This window comes from Magnolia sinica, chromosome 2 (genome assembly GCF_029962835.1).
Source record: "Magnolia sinica isolate HGM2019 chromosome 2, MsV1, whole genome shotgun sequence".
Lineage (NCBI taxonomy): Eukaryota > Viridiplantae > Streptophyta > Magnoliopsida > Magnoliales > Magnoliaceae > Magnolia > Magnolia sinica.
Genome location: NC_080574.1, coordinates 41,041,175 through 41,060,331, shown reverse-complemented (window position 1 = coordinate 41,060,331; position 19,157 = coordinate 41,041,175). Strand labels below are relative to the sequence as shown.

The 19,157-nt window shown below is 40.6% G+C and overlaps 1 protein-coding gene across 4 annotated transcripts; it reads right to left on the bottom strand.

Moving 5' to 3' along the window:
• Positions 1 to 33: 33 nt before the first annotated feature.
• LOC131237019 (probable galacturonosyltransferase 3) lies at positions 34 to 13,770 on the bottom strand. Of its 4 annotated transcripts, XM_058234635.1 has the most exons (9): positions 13,410 to 13,770; positions 10,189 to 10,265; positions 9,150 to 9,210; positions 5,319 to 5,456; positions 4,836 to 4,967; positions 4,424 to 4,758; positions 3,398 to 4,343; positions 2,846 to 2,950; positions 572 to 1,877 (listed from the first exon to the last, which is right to left on the bottom strand). In XM_058234635.1, the coding sequence occupies exons 1-8, from the start codon at positions 13,467 to 13,469 to the stop codon at positions 2,861 to 2,863; spliced, it is 1,839 nt and encodes a 612-aa protein (XP_058090618.1). In that variant the 5' UTR covers positions 13,470 to 13,770; the 3' UTR covers positions 572 to 1,877; positions 2,846 to 2,860. The 4 variants fall into 4 exon arrangements, with proteins under 4 accessions (XP_058090616.1, XP_058090615.1, XP_058090617.1 ...); XM_058234633.1 differs by lacking the exons at positions 572 to 1,877; positions 2,846 to 2,950 and adding an exon at positions 34 to 544 and having other exon boundaries at positions 10,189 to 10,283; positions 13,410 to 13,768; XM_058234632.1 differs by lacking the exons at positions 572 to 1,877; positions 2,846 to 2,950 and adding an exon at positions 34 to 544 and having other exon boundaries at positions 13,410 to 13,768.
• Between the last annotated feature and the right edge of the window lie 5,387 nt (positions 13,771 to 19,157).

Below are 19,157 nucleotides of genomic sequence, written 5' to 3'. Positions count from 1 at the left end.
AGCAAAAATATCTCAATAAGTGACAAGCATTCATCACTACAACTTGTAATTTCTTTTTTCTTTTTCTTCTTTATATCAGCATGAATGGAACATATCTCACAGAATGAATTGCTTTCCCAGTATTGGCATTAAAAGTACTCCTTGACTGCCATTTGGCTATACAGAGAGGACTAGCATTAGCAGGAAAAGAATGAATGGATGTAAAAAAGAAAGAATAGTCAGTCACACAGCTTGCTCGTCCTGTTGTTGTCTGTTAAGGCTGAAGAGTCCACTCGTTAATGTTGCAGTGTTGAAGGTAAGGATTATCTGACATGACAAACTTGGACCAGTATACCTTGTATTTGGTGATGGCCAGATCTAGCCACGGCTTGTAGTTCCCGTTGTAGTGAATGACAGCCGCATTCTCGATCTCGGTTTGGTTGAGAGCAGGGTCATAACCAAGCCCCAACACATGCCAGCTTCGTTCCAGCGGGTAGGTCAGGTTGTAAAATGTTATCAAACCAGGCGGCAGCGACCCGAGCTTCCAAAGGGTCCGCTCTTCATTCTGCATAACCAAAAAAAAAACACATTGTGAGTACTTCATTTTGCTAAGAGAATGATGCATTTATTGGCGCCGACATAGTTGGAAGGTGTCAGATTTGACTTTCAGAAAATCAATAGATGTCTACGGTGACTGAAAAATATAAATATAAATAAAATCCCTCTGATTTTATTCTACTTTTCTGAGATCTCAGAGGGAAGGAGGGAGGGGGATGGTACCGGTGGTGCCAATCACAGCCAAGCAAGCCGAACTTCTGAATCAAGACAGCAACACCTTTGAGAAAGATCAATTTGGAGCTGCCATTGATGCTTACACCAAGGCCATTACTCTTTTGTCCGGATGTGTCAACTACTGGACAAATCGAGCATTGTGCTAACAGAAGAAGAACAACTCCACGAAGGTGGACTGCAGGAGAGCTCTTGAACTTGAAAGGCATCCAAAGAAGGATCTGATCACCCTCTCCTATCAAGCTTCCTTTCAACAACAAAAAAGAAGAATTGACCAGATGCTTCAAACCATTTGGGGAGGTGATTGATACCTTCTTACCAAGGGACAAAATATCTGGCAGACATCGTGGTTTTATTTTATTAGATTCAAATGGGAGTGGGAAGCCCAGAGAGCTATCAATCATCTCAACGAGGTGGGTTTAGGGGCAGAATCATCCATGTTGATTTTGCAAAGGAGTTGCGCAGTGCAGAGCAATCTCAGAATCACCCCCAATTGATGGGCAGCAATCATCATCAGGCAAGAGTAATAGATGGGACTGAATCAGGAGCAATAAGACTCCAGCAGGCTAACAATCCAGAAACACATGGTATGAACTTTGTAAATGCCCTGAGCTGAGGCCTTGGCTTCTATGGACTGGGGAAGAGAAAGGAGAGATGTTACTAAGAAGACGCTGGTGGTGAGTGAAGCAGCTGCTAAGGAACTATAAAAATCCTGAGAGATGCTCTAATTGGTTTCTTGAGGTAGACACTTGACGAGCAGTCCCTGACAGAGATCTCCAAACATATTTTCTCATGGAAGTGGAGACCCAAAACTTAGGATTCAGAGACTCTCATCCAAGCAAGTCATCATCAGAGCCAGCATGGAAAAGAGCCATCTATTTGCTTCAAGTTCATGCTCTAAAAAATAAATAAATAACCGGAAAAGGAGAGTTCATTGTCTGCTTGTGTTGCATGTTGTTGTATCCATATATGGAACGAGAGCTGGATGTGCAGTAAATCATTTCATAATATATGGTAGAACAATCCTTTGTATTCATGTCTTTTTAGGCATATCCCCTGCAATCCATGCTCAGGCATCCTGATAGGCCAAAGGATCCTAGCTCATGACAAACTAGGGCTGTTCACAAGTCGAGCTAGCTCGAAAAACTCGCTCGACTCGGCTCGAGTCAACTCGGATTGACTCGGCTTGAATGGCCGATTCAGGCCGAGTCAATCTAATTATTTGAAGCTCGAGTTGAGTTGGAGCCGAGTTCGACCAGGGGGCATTTCAACTCGACTCGACTCGAAGCTCGAACTCAAGCTCAACTCGGCTCAATTAATAAATATATTATATATTATATATATTATATTAATATAAGTTTTAACTTTTAACTTAAAATAAATAAATAAATAAATAAAACCCTAAAGTCTCTACCCGACCGCACGCGCCCCCGTTTCCCTTTCTACTCTTTCTCTACCCGCTGCCAGCTGCATGCCCGCCCGCCCGGACCACCATCACCAGTTTTCATTTCAGCTCCACAATAGTATGATTTCAATCTCTTGAGATCTACTTCTTGGGCAAGAAACCTAAGAAATCCGAGATGGGTTCTTCTCAGATTTGTTAGAGCTTCAAGGAAATCCAATGATCTGCTTGGCTAGAGCTCTTTACTTGGATTTCTGATCTGTGTTCTGCTCTGTTTCTTTTTTAGTACTTGGATTTCTGCTGGTGGAAGAAGATCAAGAGCAGATCGGTTCTTACAAGTTTCCTCATCTGATTCGAAGCTTTGTTTGATTTTTTCATCAGGTTTTGCCTTGATTCTCCTAAGATTTTTGAATTTTTCATCAATGGAGGAGGATCAAGAACAGAATCCATTAATATCTCACCCAACAAGCTCGAGCTCCGAGGTAAACTCGACTCGACTCGAACCACTAGCTCGACTCAAACTCGACTCGATAGATTTGGCAAACAAGCCAAGCTTCAATGTTGAGCTCGAGGCCGAGCTCGAGCTCGAGCTCGAACTCAAGTATAGCATGGACAAGCCGAGCCGAGCTTGGCCCACCTCAACTTGACTCGGCTCGGCTCGATGCCCACCTCTATGACAAACACCTCATCCTAGTGCAAACACCAACATGTAGGTCTCCAGGGAAAAGAAGCATTGGCATGTGGGACAACAAGAAAAGCAGCACGCTTCGGCCACTGGTGCTACATGGCAAAACAGTGTAAAGAGGAAAAAGACATTATTTATTTAGAACACCATTAATCAGTGTTGCTCCCTCTGCTCCCACAAAATAAATAAATAATGCACAAGTGGTACAAAGGTCCATGACCCTGATTCTAGATTGTTCATTGGGTGGGTCCCACCCTACTAGAATCTAACTGATCAGATGATTTTAACCATCAAAAACAGATCAGCCATGATCAAAATGATAATTGGAAACAGCATGTATCAAACGGGGAACGTCCACCAATCAAGTGTTCCATTCATGATGGGACCACTTAATGAACAATCTGCATTATCGACTACTTTACCATGTGTCCGGTTTGAGTACAAGGAACCAAATAAGGAAATTTGTGCAGTATACCCAGGTTCCATTTTCCCAGAAAATGGGGAAAGAGCTTGCAGAGAAAAAGAAAGAAGAAGTTCCTTACCATATCTTGCCACCGATGATAGACTCCAGTCATGTTCCGCTTCTTCCACTCCTTGAGGTCAAACATATTCATTCCAAACGCCCATCCACAAGCATTTGGATCAAAATTCTGAGATATCAATGGGTTCGAGAAGTTGAGATATTTATCAAACCGATGGAAGCTTTCTTTACAGGTCTCTACTGCACCATTCACCATCCCTTGAAGATCGATGGACCAAAGAGGTGTCAGATCCTTCTGAACGACGATATCATCATCCAAAAACAGTATCTTGTCAAGCTTCGGGTACACCTCAGGTAGGTAGAATCTCAAATGGTTCAGCATAGACAGGTACTTTGGGTTCCTATATTTGAGATTCTCATCCCCGGCAGAGAGGGTGGACGGGTGATTTGCCTTGAAGTAGTATTCTTTTATCCGTGCAGATTCAAGCTGGCGGAGAACAGAACAATATGAAGAATTGAGCCACTTGAAATCATCAATGTTCTTAACTTCGATCGTTACATCTGCTGGAGCATTGACAAGAAACCACATCTTCATAGCTGCAACATTCAGCCTATCTGTGACAATATGGAAGACATGCTTCTCAGGTTCCTGTGCATGTTGCGTAGTGGAATTAACAACCACAGATGTGGCAAGCACGTTATCCGAGAATATGGCATAATGGTGGAGAGCAGGGTCCTCAATCTTGTCTGCATCCAGAACCTCTCTGCTACCACGATCCTGCAGTAAGTAATCTGTTGTGAGCTGTAGAGAGAGGCAGTGTATGGACTTGGGGAGTGTCTTCGCTGCAAGTTGAATCAAGAATGCGCTTTGCTTCTTCAGTGCAGTAATACTCTCTTCGGTTGTCTGAAGCATGGCCCGTAACTTCCTTGCAACTAGAGCGCAGTCATATAACTTGTCTTTTGCCATTGATAAAGCATTACCCATTTCTTTCACTCGTTCAAACGCACTGTAATTAGAGAGATTTCTAGCGTGACTACTATGAATGCAGAATGTGGTAAAACTGGCGGGAAAAGATGAGAGAAATACCCCGGCTGCAATTCAACATCTGAATTTGCTTCTCCAATAGCCCTTTGACTTTCTCTGATATGTTTCTTCAGAGAGTTGTACAGATAATTCTCATTTTTGGACCGAGCAATGCTCCCATATGCTTTGGCCATTATGATCTGATCCCGCATAAGTTTCAAAATCGAATCAGAGTGCCGGTTGCTGTACTCTCTTCTCCATATGCTGTATTTCCCCCTGACAGTGTTGTTAAACTGCTTTGCGCGTTCGATGGCTGCTTCTTGCATCTGGTTTTCTGTCTGTGGGTTCTGTCGGATTAGTTCTGCAGTTCGCTCTTCTCGTCTTTTCTGTCGCATTTTCTGCAAGATGAGAAAATGTAACACGTCATGCCACAAAAATGGAGAGAATGGGAGTAGAAGAATTTGGCATTTCTTACCCGACGCTGTATCTTTACTGGACTAACTTGTGTGTCTCGTTTATATTGAACTGCTCCTTCACTATGTTCATCAGTAAAAGTTCTATTGCTCTCTTCCGATCCATCCGTCACATGAAATGGCTTTTCTCTCCCCTGACAGAGTGGGAGATGAAGAAAATGTAAGATAGTGTCCTAAATAACGAAAATAGATCACAAATCAATCACAACTTCTTGATCTAAATGCAACCGAACCATAGCCACCAGTTAGAGAGAGAGAGAGAGAGAGAGAGAGAGAGAGAGAGTAAAATTGAAGGAAACAAACAAAACAGCCAGGAAGTCAAAATCTATTACATGAAATCCTAATATGAAGAGAAGTTTTCTGGTGCTTCACATGAAACATATGGCATTCCTATTTTCTGACACTGCAACAACCTTAAATGATTGGACATGTATTTCTGATGATTCATACCAAATTCAACAGTAAGATAGAGAGGGAGGGGGCACCTGACTGTCATTTATCCAGTCATGGTTCTTATTGTTCGGATCCTCCCAGACCCAGGAAGGGGACAAGTCCTTTGATTTGATGTTAGCTATTCGAATGTCACCAGAAACATCCGTGTAAGTCACAATAATGTCAATGTCCTGCATAAAGATAAAGATGGTTACTGGATTATGACTATATCTGCTTTCTTAAAGAAAATATATTGTTCTGATTCAGTGGATGTTAATTTTTCCAACTGAGGCACCCTTGTCATATTTTGTCCTCATTCATCCAACATCCAGTAATGATGACTAAGACAAAGGCAGTATCTGCACACAACCACATCTACTTAGTAGATGATAATCACCTGATACTTTTCTAAACAAAATTTGTATCTGTTGCCAGTTCAAACATCTGTGTCAAGAAATATGTAGAATTGAGGAGGGAAGTTCAAAGAATTATTTCATTTGTATCACACAAACAATGAAACAATATCTTTTTTAAATATTAAGTCCATTTTAAGTTTCTACATGCACTATTCATAGGTGAATAATCATTTGATACTCATCTAAACAAAATTTGTACCTTTTGCCAGTTCAAACATCCGTGTCAAGAAGTTATTACCAACCATAATTGCTAATATTGGCTTACATGTTGCCATTTCGTATCTTCACTATGTCATTTGATATAATTGTACTTGGTAATATTGGTCTACATGTTGCCAGTTTGTGTCTTCACATATCCAATATTGGTTTACCAACCCACACTTCTAATATTGGTTTACATGTTGCCAGTTTGTGTCTTCACATGTCCATTTGATATAATTGCTCAAAGAATTGATGATGGAAGTCTGCATGCATAATATTAGTTCTTAGATGTTGCCAGTTTGTGTCTTCACACGTCCATTTGATATAATTTCTTCTTCAAATGACCAATTGACCATTTGATATAATTTCTTCTTCTTCTTCATTAAAGAGAGGGAGAGGGGGAGAGAGCAAATTTTTTATTTAAGGTGAAACGAAGCACAAGAAATAGGAAAAGAAATCCCAATAAAAAGGTTGGGTAATAATATTCTATTTTGACCAACCTATTGACCAACTTGTTAGCCCATCTCTTTGCATGGGTAAACAAACCGTTCACCATTGACATGGATATCAGTGAATCTCATCAAAGATGAAGACTAGACCACGGTTCCAAATGGTCCTAGGAGCTCAGAAATGACATTCCTAGAGTATCCTTCAACAATAAGCAGCCCCCCAAAAAAATCTTAAAAATCCCTAACCCTTCCCCAAAAGGGCCTTAGGCCCATAGCCTCCACTTGTAATGTATCCCCCAACTAAGCATGTCTGGAGAGAGACATGCAAGCTGCAAGCTTGACCATCATCATAGCAAAGGATTCCTCCCACAACATAGGGGCCAGGGTTACCAGAGAACCATCAAAATTCAAATTCCACCAACCATTAGATGGGGCCGGAGAAAAACATTCAAACTTGGCTATTATCCTGACGAAGAATTCCTCCCACACCAAAAGGGCCCAATTACCCATACAAGAACCATCAAAACCTCCACTCCAACAATTATGAGGGTTCATCCACCTCAAGACATCCTTGGCCCTCCTCGATTCAGAATTTGCAATGAGATCCACATAAAAACAAATATCATGAACCCAACGAAACTCAAGCATAATAAGAGCGCACTTTATCAATTAGCACTTTTATCTTCAGAGTCTTCCGGATAAACTCCATCACATTGTTGAAAATGTGATTATTTTGCTCTTCCTATATTCCCCAGGGGTGATACTCAACAAAGGATACTTCCCCTTTCCTTGAAGGGACCAACACCCCAACTTTTCACAAACTCCACAAGATACCTTTGGTGAAATATCCAAAAGGATAGTAGAAAGTGTTAGTACACTGATTTATGCACCCTATTTGTCAATCACGTGAGTCCATATGTCATGTAATCGGTTGAACCCTTGGAAGCTGAAGACCGAAGACACAAGTGAAGTTAAAGCATCAAGAGCAAAAGAACGAGTGTATGAGGTGCCTTGGTGATCTTAACCCTTAACTCAAAACAACCTAAACCTCTAGATGATCTTAACCTTAATAGGTAAATATTCTATCGATCATCCCTCACGCCATGGGAGCCTAAATTGATCAACCTTAGATTGGCTTTAGCAATCCCGAGTTGTTATAATAACTGCACAAATTTAGCAACCTTTGGTTCCTCCGAATACCCCTTCGGTCCCACCGAAATTGGTCGGAACAAGACAGCAAGCACAGCCCTAAATTTCATCATAATTTGGCTATAGCCGAATAGACCTCCAGCTAGACTTGGTGCCACTGAACTGTGAATTCAGTTCGATCGAAAATGAACAAAAAAGGGTCAGCAAGCCTTCTTGAAAAATAGTGTATTTCGGCTCCAACTGGAAAGACCTTCGGCTGGATTTGGTGAGATCGAAGGTCATGTTCGGTCCGACCAAAGGCACCAAAATTTGTCCAGCAACATTTATGGTTTTTCCATAGGCTAATTCGATGCGAACAAAGACTAGTTGTTATAGATCCGTTAGAGCATTTTTCCTATAAATCTAGCAATCGGATCCATGTGGAAATGGTGGATTTTGGCATTGCATATACCCTATTGCATCACAAGCACTACAAAACCTCATAGGCTCTATCCCAATGAAATCCTTACTCTCTTCTTAATGATTATTCACTCTAAAGAGCATTATATGCTCCTCTACAAGAAGATCATGATCCCAAGCCTTCTCTAGAATTTAGACACTGTTTCTATTGGCAAATTTTAGCGTTTATCAACCTCTAGAGTGTCCATATAGTAAAATCCCCTAGGAATTTCAACTTTTCATTAGTTGTAGAATATTCTACCCAACATTCCATCACCTTGATCACCTTTAAGGAGCACTACATGCAAGGTGGATGATATTGGATTTGAAGCCTTGGTAAAGCATCGACATCATGATCGAGGGAGTAAAGGGGGGTTGATTGAAGCATGGAAGAGCATCAATCAAGCAACCTAATACGGCACATCAACGAGTCTCAATTCAACAAGTGTTATTGAGTTAGTCAATACTCTCTTTCCCTGTGTATGATTCAGGGTAAAAGTTTGTAACTCAAATTCGAATAGGTTCTTGTGTAAGACCTAACCTCTTGTGTAGAGCCGAATCCACCTGACACGGGTGCGTACATGTTAATCTCCATGGAAGCCTCCGTCGGCAGTAAACATAAATCTTTAGACTATGACCGAGGTTCGTGGTGAGCCTATACAAAACCACACAAGTCTCTAAGCAAGCCGGTCCTTGTGTAGGATTGTAAAAGTTAGAGGTGAACGTGATTTAAAACCTCCGATAGTGAAATCCGATACACTTATGTGTTGAGTGGGTCCACCGGGAGTGAAGTAGGGAAATTAAACCACCATACACGCTTGTGTTTTGAATTGTATTTGAGCACTTGTTTAATTATGCTTATGTGGTGAATATTTAATTATATGTATGCATGATTAAATGAATACTAAGAGTTGTTAGGTAGCACATCTCACACACACACACACACATGTGCACTATCATGTTTATAGACTAGTTGCTTAATTGTCACATCCTTTATAGTCTGTGTGCTTGGACCCACTAATGGCTTGGAAGCCGTAGTGTTAAATTGCTTTACTTAGTTTAATTTGTACATTAGTTTAAGTTGAGCAATTATGTTTCAAAATGCATAATTTTTGTTTGGTGTTGATTGTGTTCTCAACAATATATGAAACCGAAAGGAGTGAAAAAAAAAAAAAAAAAATCAAAGGCAAATGCTAGTATAGAAAGAAAAAAGTCATGAGCTGAGTTAAACCTTTCCATCACCACATTTCTCACAACCAGACAGGTGTCGATATCCTCCAGAATTGCTTTGGCTGGAAAAAGTAAAATTCACAGCAAATTACACAGGCTATTGAATGAAAACAGCATGTCAACAGATACATGCATAAATACACAGATGTGTTCAGATGTGTACTGTTATGTGTGTGGGTGTGTCTATGTATAAACTAGCATGTTCAAGCTACGAATGTCATACAAACGACAAGGAATGATATAATGGAAATGAAAGGAAAATTAGTCTCCTAAAGCTCGGGGAAGTTAAAAATCCTAATAGCAATACTACATTGGCTGAGCGATCATTGATAGGAATCAGTAAAAGAAAGGGAAATAAAAACATAACATGGGATTATCCACAACATGTCACAAGCATGATTCATATTTCCTTACACCAACTAACGCAAACTAAATCAAGTTATCCTAACAAAGTAACTAAAAAAAGAGTCTGGACCTTGGTTCAAAATATCCATCTCAGCGCCCATCATCAGGAACCAAGCCAGATCACAGTGCTCAAACCAACCCAATTTGAATGGGTCCGGCATCGAAATGGCATCGAAATCATTTAAATAATAGAGAATATAAAGATCAGAAATTACAGAAAAAGGAAAAGTAAATACAGAAAAAGCATCAAAATTTGCGGAAGTACAGAAGTTCAAATCATGACAATTCTCAAGACATATCATCCCAGTTCCAATCAAGTCCAGCACAACTGTGCAGATAAAAATCCAACTCTTGGAAGATACTATGAACCATGGTTTTGACATGTAAACCAAAAAAGTTTAAAGTACAAATACAAAGTTAAATATACATGAGTCGGATTGTGTATCAGCATTAGATTGCGTGAGCTTGTGACTCAAGTTGTGACAAAAGCCAACTATTTACCAATATGGTGATTTGACATGAAGTTAGGATTATATAGATAATCATAAACATATATTTCATTGGTCTTCACAAAAATCTTTTCCTTCGATCAATATATGTGGGCATGGTGGCATGCTCATGTTAAGTGATCTTACAGTGCTGGAGTATCAGACTTTATATGGGAACCTGCCTCTGATGTGTCTGCTCCCACCACAGATATAAATAACATGACCTACAGCAACATGAATGACTTGTAAAGGGTCAGAAAAATACTGTTATACAACAAGCATAGCATGAGCAAACCTTTTAATGTACATAGAATATATAGGAGAAACAACAATAACAGAACTGCCAGCAGAGAACATAGAAACTTTCTCAAGGGAGCGAATCAACAAACCTAATAATTAGGCAATCAATTTTATAATAGCTGTGCTTCATAGGCATCATCATTGGGACATCACACACAACCCATAGCTCGGCATTTGAAATGAGGTGAGTTATAAACCAATAAATAATATTTAATTAGAATGAGTTAGCTAGCTCAATCACAACATTGTGACTAATGTGAAATCATTGCCGCTGCCGCTGCCGCCATCATCATCATTAGACTTGTCCAGTTGTCCCAGCATTAGTGAAATGTGCTAAAAAAATACATATAAAATTACAAATAAGAAAGTCCAAGGTGGTGGCTCACATGCATGGTTTGAAATATCGTCCAAAGCCAAGTTGACCCAGTATTCTGGTGAATTAAAGAAGCAACCAGGTGAGTCGAACTTCAAAACGAGAGAAAGTTGGAGTGATTCCAACCGAATCAGAGCAAGCCAGGGTGAGTGGTATCAGTTTTGGCCTCCAATTAAGTCTTACTCCAAACCGATGTTTAGAACTGTGCTTACAAGCCCAGAATTAGGTACTCAAGTAGCCTGATAGAGAGGTTATGATGAAACTAAGGGGCATATTTAGCAAAGACCATGTTCACAGTGTTCACAGGGGATCCTTCATCATTACCCTTATCCAAAGTACCCGAGTATCCAACTTGGTTGGTCCAGTTTTGTGAAGGATCCAAGGATCGTAGCTTTTTCCAGCTAAAGAAAAGAAACAAATTTGCACAGATCAAGTTCAAGATCCGGCATGAACCTGGTTCCAAATCTAAAAGCACATCTGGCTCAAGTACAACTTCAGATATAAAAGCTCAGATTTCCCAGCATATCTCTTTATACATTACACAGATGTGCTGGAGAAACTAAGATCCAATGTTTGGAACTTTGCACAAACACAATCCCAATTCATCCATCACCCAGAATCAATCTCCAATGCGCATTTTTATGAGGCCAAGAGCACATTAGCTGTTTTGATTATCTCCTTAGTATGATTGTTTTTACTCATAAACAACTACGTTAAAGTAATATAGAGAGTATGAATGTTACATCCACATAAAGGAAACGGTGGTCGAATACATCAAGTGGATCACATCCAACACTCTTTCGATAGTGCATAGACTATCACAATAACCTCCCTCAAAATATGACTAAAGGAAACATGCTGTCTTTTTTTCTTGTATGTGTGTGTCTAACTGAAACGTGAATGCCAAGTACTAAGTCTGTAATCTCATTTATAGTAAATAAAATTTAAAATTTAAAAATAAATAAATAAATAAAAACATTTCTATGTTTCCAGATTTTAAGATGAACCAAATAATAGCATCATTTAAGCCTCCTTCCACTGTAACCAGCAGAGAAGAAGATGCTTCAAAAATTCCCAGTCTCTTAATACCCAGATCTCTGCTTCTTCTTCTTCTTCTTCTTTTTCAGTTCCCCAAACCCACTGGTCCTAAAAACACCACCTTAATCTCTCCTTATCATCCTAAACCTAATGACGCTACCAGCTTTGGAATCATGTGACAGTAGGGTCATTCAGTCCAAAAATCAAAATAGTCTAATCACTCCCAAAAATTAAAGGGAGTGCAATGTTACTCTTATTAAGAACTCCATGGAGTACCATCCAGAACATCTCCACCGTACATATGGCACATGCAATGATGATCAGAACATTTGATTTGGCATGCATGGCCCAAAAATCAAGGACTATGATAGCCATTTAAGGAAAGGCCTGCAAATAGCCAGCTGACAGAAAATGGGCCACAGTTCACATTTAACAGGAGAAGCTCTCAACTATCAAACACTCAGGATTCTCCAACCCAAGGTTTAAAGGATTCTCTGAAACTGCGCATCGCCCAAGACATTCCCATATCAACCATGTATGATATGGCTGTATCAGTCCATATTGGCCCAAAATAGCCTGATACAGCTATACATGACTGCATTGGTGGTGAACAATATGATACCCGATACACCAATTTTAGACCATGCTCTAATGAAAGCATCTTTTGGATGTAAAATGCAATTAGCTGTATCTGGGTGATCAAAAGCATAATGAACAGAAGGCAAGTAACCTTATTATATTGTCCTTGGCTTCTGAACGATGTGTAGGATCTTGCATTTTCCCAACTAAAAAAAAGACAATAAAAAATATAAAAAATAAATTTTTTTTGAAAAAAAAAATAAAATAAAATAAAATAAAAAATCAAAGAAATCACAATTCTCTTGAGTTTTCCAATGGCCATACAGTCAGAGTTTCTTCAATTAAAGCATCGTTTGGGAGTAAAATGCAAATTAGCTGTATCTGTGTAATCAACAGCATAATGAACTGAAGGTGAGTAACCTTATTATATTGTCTTGGCTTCTGAACTCTTTATAGGATCTAGCATTTTCCACACTAAGACAAAGTCCAAACAAAAGCGAAAAATCAATCAATCAATAATAATAATAATAAACAAGGTTTTCTTGAGATTTTCAACAATCAAATGATCAGGATTCTCGAATCGAAGCATCTTTGGGAAGCAAGATGCAAATTAGCTGGATCAGTATGATCAAAAGCATAATGAACAGAAGGCTACCTTATTATATTGTCTTAGCTACTGAACTCCGTATACAATCTCATTTTATCCACAGTAAGACGAAATCCAAACAAAAGCGAAAAATCAAAGAAACCACGGATTTTCTTGATTTTAAGGCTAAACATAATCTGACACAATTCGAATTCTATGGAACGATGTTTTCGGACAAACAGTAATCATAACCATGAGAATTCATCCCTAAATGACCGAAACAACATTAAGGAACGATAAACCCTAATCAGAAATTGGATTCATCATCATCTGAAATTGAAATTGTAACAAGAATTAGCAAGAACGAAGATATCTGAAACAGATACAGATCAATCAAGTGAGATTTCAAAACTGAGAGAAATCTTGCAGTAGGGAGAGAGAGAGAGAGAGAGGAGGCTTGGGGGATTGAGATGAGATCGATCTCTTGCTTACCTGTAAGATAGAAATGAGAAGAAATCTGCAGCTGGAGACGCTTCTCGATCGAGATTCCATGGCCGGCGACAGATAGAGAGAGCAGATGAAAGTGAAATGTTTTTTTTTTTTCTTTTTTTTCTTCAGCGGGAATCTGATAGAGGGATTTTATAGGATTCTCTCTCTTCTTTTTTCTTTTTTTTTTTCATTTACAGGCTTGCGACTTGCGAGAGTGCTGATGGGTGTTGCCAGGATGCGCAGGGTGCGAAAGCGGCACACGATATACATCGCACTGTCGTAATTTACGGGGAGGGTTATGCTGCGCACAAAGCGCAGGTTAGAAAGCCGACGGCTGGCTTGATATGCGGGGGACCGTCGTTGGGAGGTTAACCCCGTATTACAGAGGACCTTGATTCAACGTGGGGCACCTCGCGGGAGGACTCGGGACACGTGTTTGATATCCGGCCAGAGCCACACGTGTCAGAGATAAGGACCATTTATCGGGTAGCGCGGCCTGAGAACACGAAATGCACCAAAAATAAGGTAGTACACTCATCCAGTGAGCCACACACGTTCGTTTATTTTGGACGGTTGGAATTTTTTTGGCACGTATGCCCCACCTGATGAATGACCCAGATCTTTACACGTGTTCCGCTTCTCGCAAATGAGGGCCCTCGTTGAATCGCGGTTCTATTAAAGATGAGAAACGATAAGGTACAACCGCCAGCCTGTCACGTTATCACACCTGAGCCATCAAACGTTTGGCCTGTTACTGTGAATACATTTTCGTGAACGTCAGGAAAACTGAAAACGGATTGCATGGTGTGCTACAGACCACCGACGTAGGTTGCGTGTTGACGTCACCAAGCCCGACATGATGTATGTGTTATATCCACACCGTTCATACATTTTTCGAGATCATTTTAGGTTATGGTACAAAAAATTAGGCAGATACAAAACTCAAGTGGGCCACACCACATAAAGAAGTAGGACAATGACGCCTACCATTGAAACCTTAATAAGTCCCATCCTGATGTTTATTTGCAATACAAGCCGTTTATAAGCTCGCACAGACCTGAATCAAGAGAAAACACAAATATAAACTTCATCCAAAACTTATGTAGCCTCGGAACGTTTTCAATGGTAGGTGGTCAATCCCCACTGCTTTCTATGATGTGGACTGCTTTAGCTTTGTATTTGCCTCATTTTTTTAGTAAATACCCTGAAATGATATTGAAAAATGAAGGGACGGTGTGGATATAGCAAATGAATCATGGTGGAGTTGATAAAACTTAGTGACGTCAACACACCACCCAGGTCGGTGATGTGTGTCACACCACGCCATCCGCTTCCGGAAAATCCACTCATCAGGTGGGCCCAAAACTGTGTTCTGGGTCATATCTTCGTCCCTCTATTGCTTTTGACAACTGGGTCCACTGGATGAAATGAAGAGTCTGACTTTCACTCCAGGTGATCGTGATGGTTAGATAGACCTTTTTGACGGCTGGGATGTTCTACACGTGACTTTATAGCGGGCAAAAATGACGCATTACAGTAAGGGCCGGTCTGGCCAGGCAGACTGGAAGGGATTGGAGGGTAGATCCCAGGATTGGCCAAGCATGCCAAATAGACACGGGATCTGATCCGGGATATAGCAATCGCATGGATCTTAAGACAATCCACTAACATCACTATCATTACCTCTAGTGCGTGTTTGGACGGGTCATTCAATGGGATTAGATTGTATTAGAGTGGATGACAAGTAATGATGGCTGCGTTAGTGGATTGCTAGCAATCTCATGAAATCCCTATATCCAGGGAATTTACCACTGAGTATGTTTCATCCGCCTGGTCAATTTGGGGATTACACCCCACCAATCCCCACCAATCCGTCCACCCAAACATGTCCCAAGCAAAATAGGTGAGATTAGGAGGGATTGGGTGGATTTCAAGGTAATGATGGTGATGTCAGTGAATTGCTGGCAATCCCAGGGGATTGCTCCAATCTAAGCAGAAGTTCAACATGCCTGTTAAGCATGCCTGGCCAATCCCTGGATTGTCCCTTCCAATACAATCTAATCTCATCCAATCTGCTCTGCCAAATAGGCCTTTAAATCCCATCCAATCCACCCTAATGCCTTCAAAATTGCCTGGGACGTGTTTGGTTCAAGGGATTGAAAAGGATTGAAAGGTTTAATCCCGGGATTGGCCCGGCGTGCCAAACAGACCAGATAAAGCAATCTCCAGGTATAGTAATCGCATAGATCTTGCACTAATCCGGTGATGCAGCTGTCGTTATCTTGAAATCCATGCAATCCACTCTAATACCATCCAATCCCATCCAATCTGCCCGGCCAAACAGGGCCTAAGCTGCTTCAGGTGCTGATCGCAGTACCGATCAGTCTCTAGATGACCAGGAAAAAAAAAAGGTGGACCGGCTCTATCGCAGAGAACCCTCTCCACCGTACATATGGCAGGAGATACTGTTGATCGGGTCCGTCCATGTAAGTGGGATCTCTCAAAGACATCAAAGTTAAAAATTACGAGGACAAAATACCAATATCAATCTGTTTATAGTGCTAAATTTCAATCGTTAACTAACATTGCTTCAGCCGTCAATTTTTCGTTGGCGGAACGAATGCATATGATCATCCATATTGTTTTAGTTCTTTGCCAATGGCCATCTATGGTAATTAAAACTAGATGGACGGTCCAGATTCACCATATACAATGCCACGTGTAAGGAAAAAGGACCAGCTCTATCATACCATTTTCCAAAAGACGTTACCGTTTGATAGTACAGTCGAGACGCAGACCAATCACTGAGTCCCTCTCGTGGGCAGAGGGATCGAGCGCGACTTGGCTGCGACCCCTGAACCAACGAGGTGGGTGCGACCATGACTGTAGGGCCCATCTCGATATATAAATTGTATATCCACGCCGTCCATCGGTTTTTCCATATTATTTTAGGTGATTATCCCAAAAATGAAGAAGATACAACTTTCAGGTGGACCATATTATAGAAAACAGTCTTCATTGAAAGCCACCATTAAAAACTTTCTAAAATCCACCGTAATGTTTATCGATCATCCAGGCGGTTGATAAAGTGGCATAGATCTGGATGGAAAAGAAAAAAAACAAATATCAGCTTGATCCAAAACTTCTGTGGCCCACGGAAGGTTTTTATAACCAATCTTTCTTACGGTGTGTTCCGCCTGAAATTTTTATCTAGTTCATTTTTCGGGCCTGAAATAATACGGAAAAACCGATGGACATATACGGAAACGGATCGGCGACTGCCCCTGACACCAGCCAATGGCTAGTGGTTGGTGCCCTTTGGCCCCACCATGACGTATATTTTTCATCCATGCCATTCATCTATTTTTATAGATCATTTTACGGTATCAGACCAAAAATGAGATATATCCCAATCTCAAGTGGGCCACATTACAGGAAACTGTGTTGAATGAGCGTCGAACATTAAAAACATTTTGGGGGCCATAAAAGTTTTGGATCAAGCTGATTTTTGTTTTTTCCCCTCATCTGGGCCTGTATGAACTAATTAAAAGATTGGATGTCAAATAAACAGTACATTGGGCCTTAGGAGGATTTTAATGGTGGATATCCAATCAATATTGTTTTCATGTGGAGTGGTCCACATGAAATTTATTTCCCTCTCATTTTTGGTATCCAGCTCTAAAATGATCAGTAAAAATGGATGAACAGAATGGATGAAAAACATACATCATGGTGGGGCCCACAGACCACTGACCACCAGCCACGGGGCTGGTGGCAGGGGGCGTAGCCAATCCGTTCCCTGGATATACAATGAGTACATCGATTTGAGCCCTACTGTCAGGGTCCCACCACGTTGCCGGTTAGGTGTCGCAGCCAAGTCGCGCTCGAGATATTCAATCCACACTGTCAGGGTCCCACCACGTTGCCGGTTAGGGGTCGCAGCCAAGTCGCGCTCGAGATATTCAATTCACGAGAACGAATTGCTAACCCCCAACGTCGGTGCTCTGTGGGCCCCGCCATGATGTATGTGTTTCATTGATGCCGTCCAGGTCAGTGCTCTGTTGGCCCCACCATGATGTATGTGTTTCATTGATGCCCTCAATTAAAATATTTTTAGATCATTTCATGGTATGATCCCAAAAATAAGATATATCCCCATCTCAAGTGGACCACATCACAAATTTAACCTCAACCATTAAAAACTTTTTTGGGCACAAAAGTTTTGGATCAAGCTGATCTTTGTTTTTTCCCATTCATCCAGGTCTGTATGAAGATTTTAAGGGTGGATGTCCAATCACTATTGTTTTCCTGTGATGTGGTCACCTAAGATTTATATCCCTCTCATTTTTTGGACCAAGCCCTAAAATGATCCATAAAAATGGATAAACGGCCTGGTTAAAAGGCATACTTCATGATGGGGGCCGCAGAGCACCGTCCACTGGCCACCGGGCTAGTGGCAGCGGCAGTAGCCCATCCGTTTGACAGCGTGCCGGATGCAGTCCCGTGGGGAAGAAATAATTGGGAAACGGATTGGCTACTGACCCATTGGACAGTGGTTGATGCTCTATGGCCCCGATGATGTATGTATTTCATCCATGCCGTTCAACCATTCTTCCGTATCATTTGATGGTAGGAGTGCATAGTGTTGATTGAAGGCTCATCGTTAAAAACTTCTTATGGACACAAAAGTTTTGGATAAAGCTGGTATATATTTTTCCCTACATCCAAGTTTGTATGACCTAATCAATAGGTTAGATGTTAAATAACCGTTTCAGTGGGCCCTATGAGGTTTTTTAATGGTGGAAATTCAATCGCTACTGTTTTCCCATGGTGTGGTCCAACTGAGATTTATATGTACCTCATTTTTGGGATCTAAGCCCTGAAATTATCTTTCAAAATGGATGGAAGGTCCACCTGAGATTTATAGCTACCTCATTTTTGGGATCTAAGCCCTAAAATTATCTTTGAAAATGGATGGACAGCATTGATAAAACACATGCATCATGGCGGGGTCCACATACCACTGACTACTAGCCACCTGGCTGGTGGCAGCGTCACTAGCCAAACCACTTCCAAATAATTAAGGAAGCAGATTGCGTGGTGTGCCCACACCACCAACCTCCTTGGTGTGTTGATGTGGCAATTTGTGGTCCCAAATGATGAGTATCTTATATCCACACATTCCATCCATTTTTTCATGTTATTTTACTGCACGGGCAAAAATTAAGGCAGATTCATGCCTTAAGTGGACCACACCATGGAAACAGTTGAGATTGAATGCCTACTATTGAAAAGTTCATGGGGCTACGGAAGTTTTTGATAAGCTGATATTTGTGCTTTCCCTTCGTTCATGTGTGCGTGCGACGTTATTAACAAGTTGAATGGCAAATAAAAATAATGGTGAACCTCAGGAGGGTTTCATCAGTGGTCGTCATTGTCCCCACTGTTTTATGTAAAGTCGTCTACTTAAGGTTTGGATTTACATCATTTGTGAGTTTCTTTCCTAAAATAATATTAAAAAATAGATAAATAGTGTAGATATAATGTAACATCCTGAATTTTCACGATCAGAGTTTATATTCGTACCTGAGAAAATCGGATGTTAATAATGTATAAACTGAATGTTTTAAAAATCACACCTTTTTTTTTTTTTTTTTTCATTTGGATTATATCCAGATACATTCATGAAGGTAACATTTATGAGAATAAAATCGACCGTATTGATTATTTCATTAGAGTAAAATAATTTAG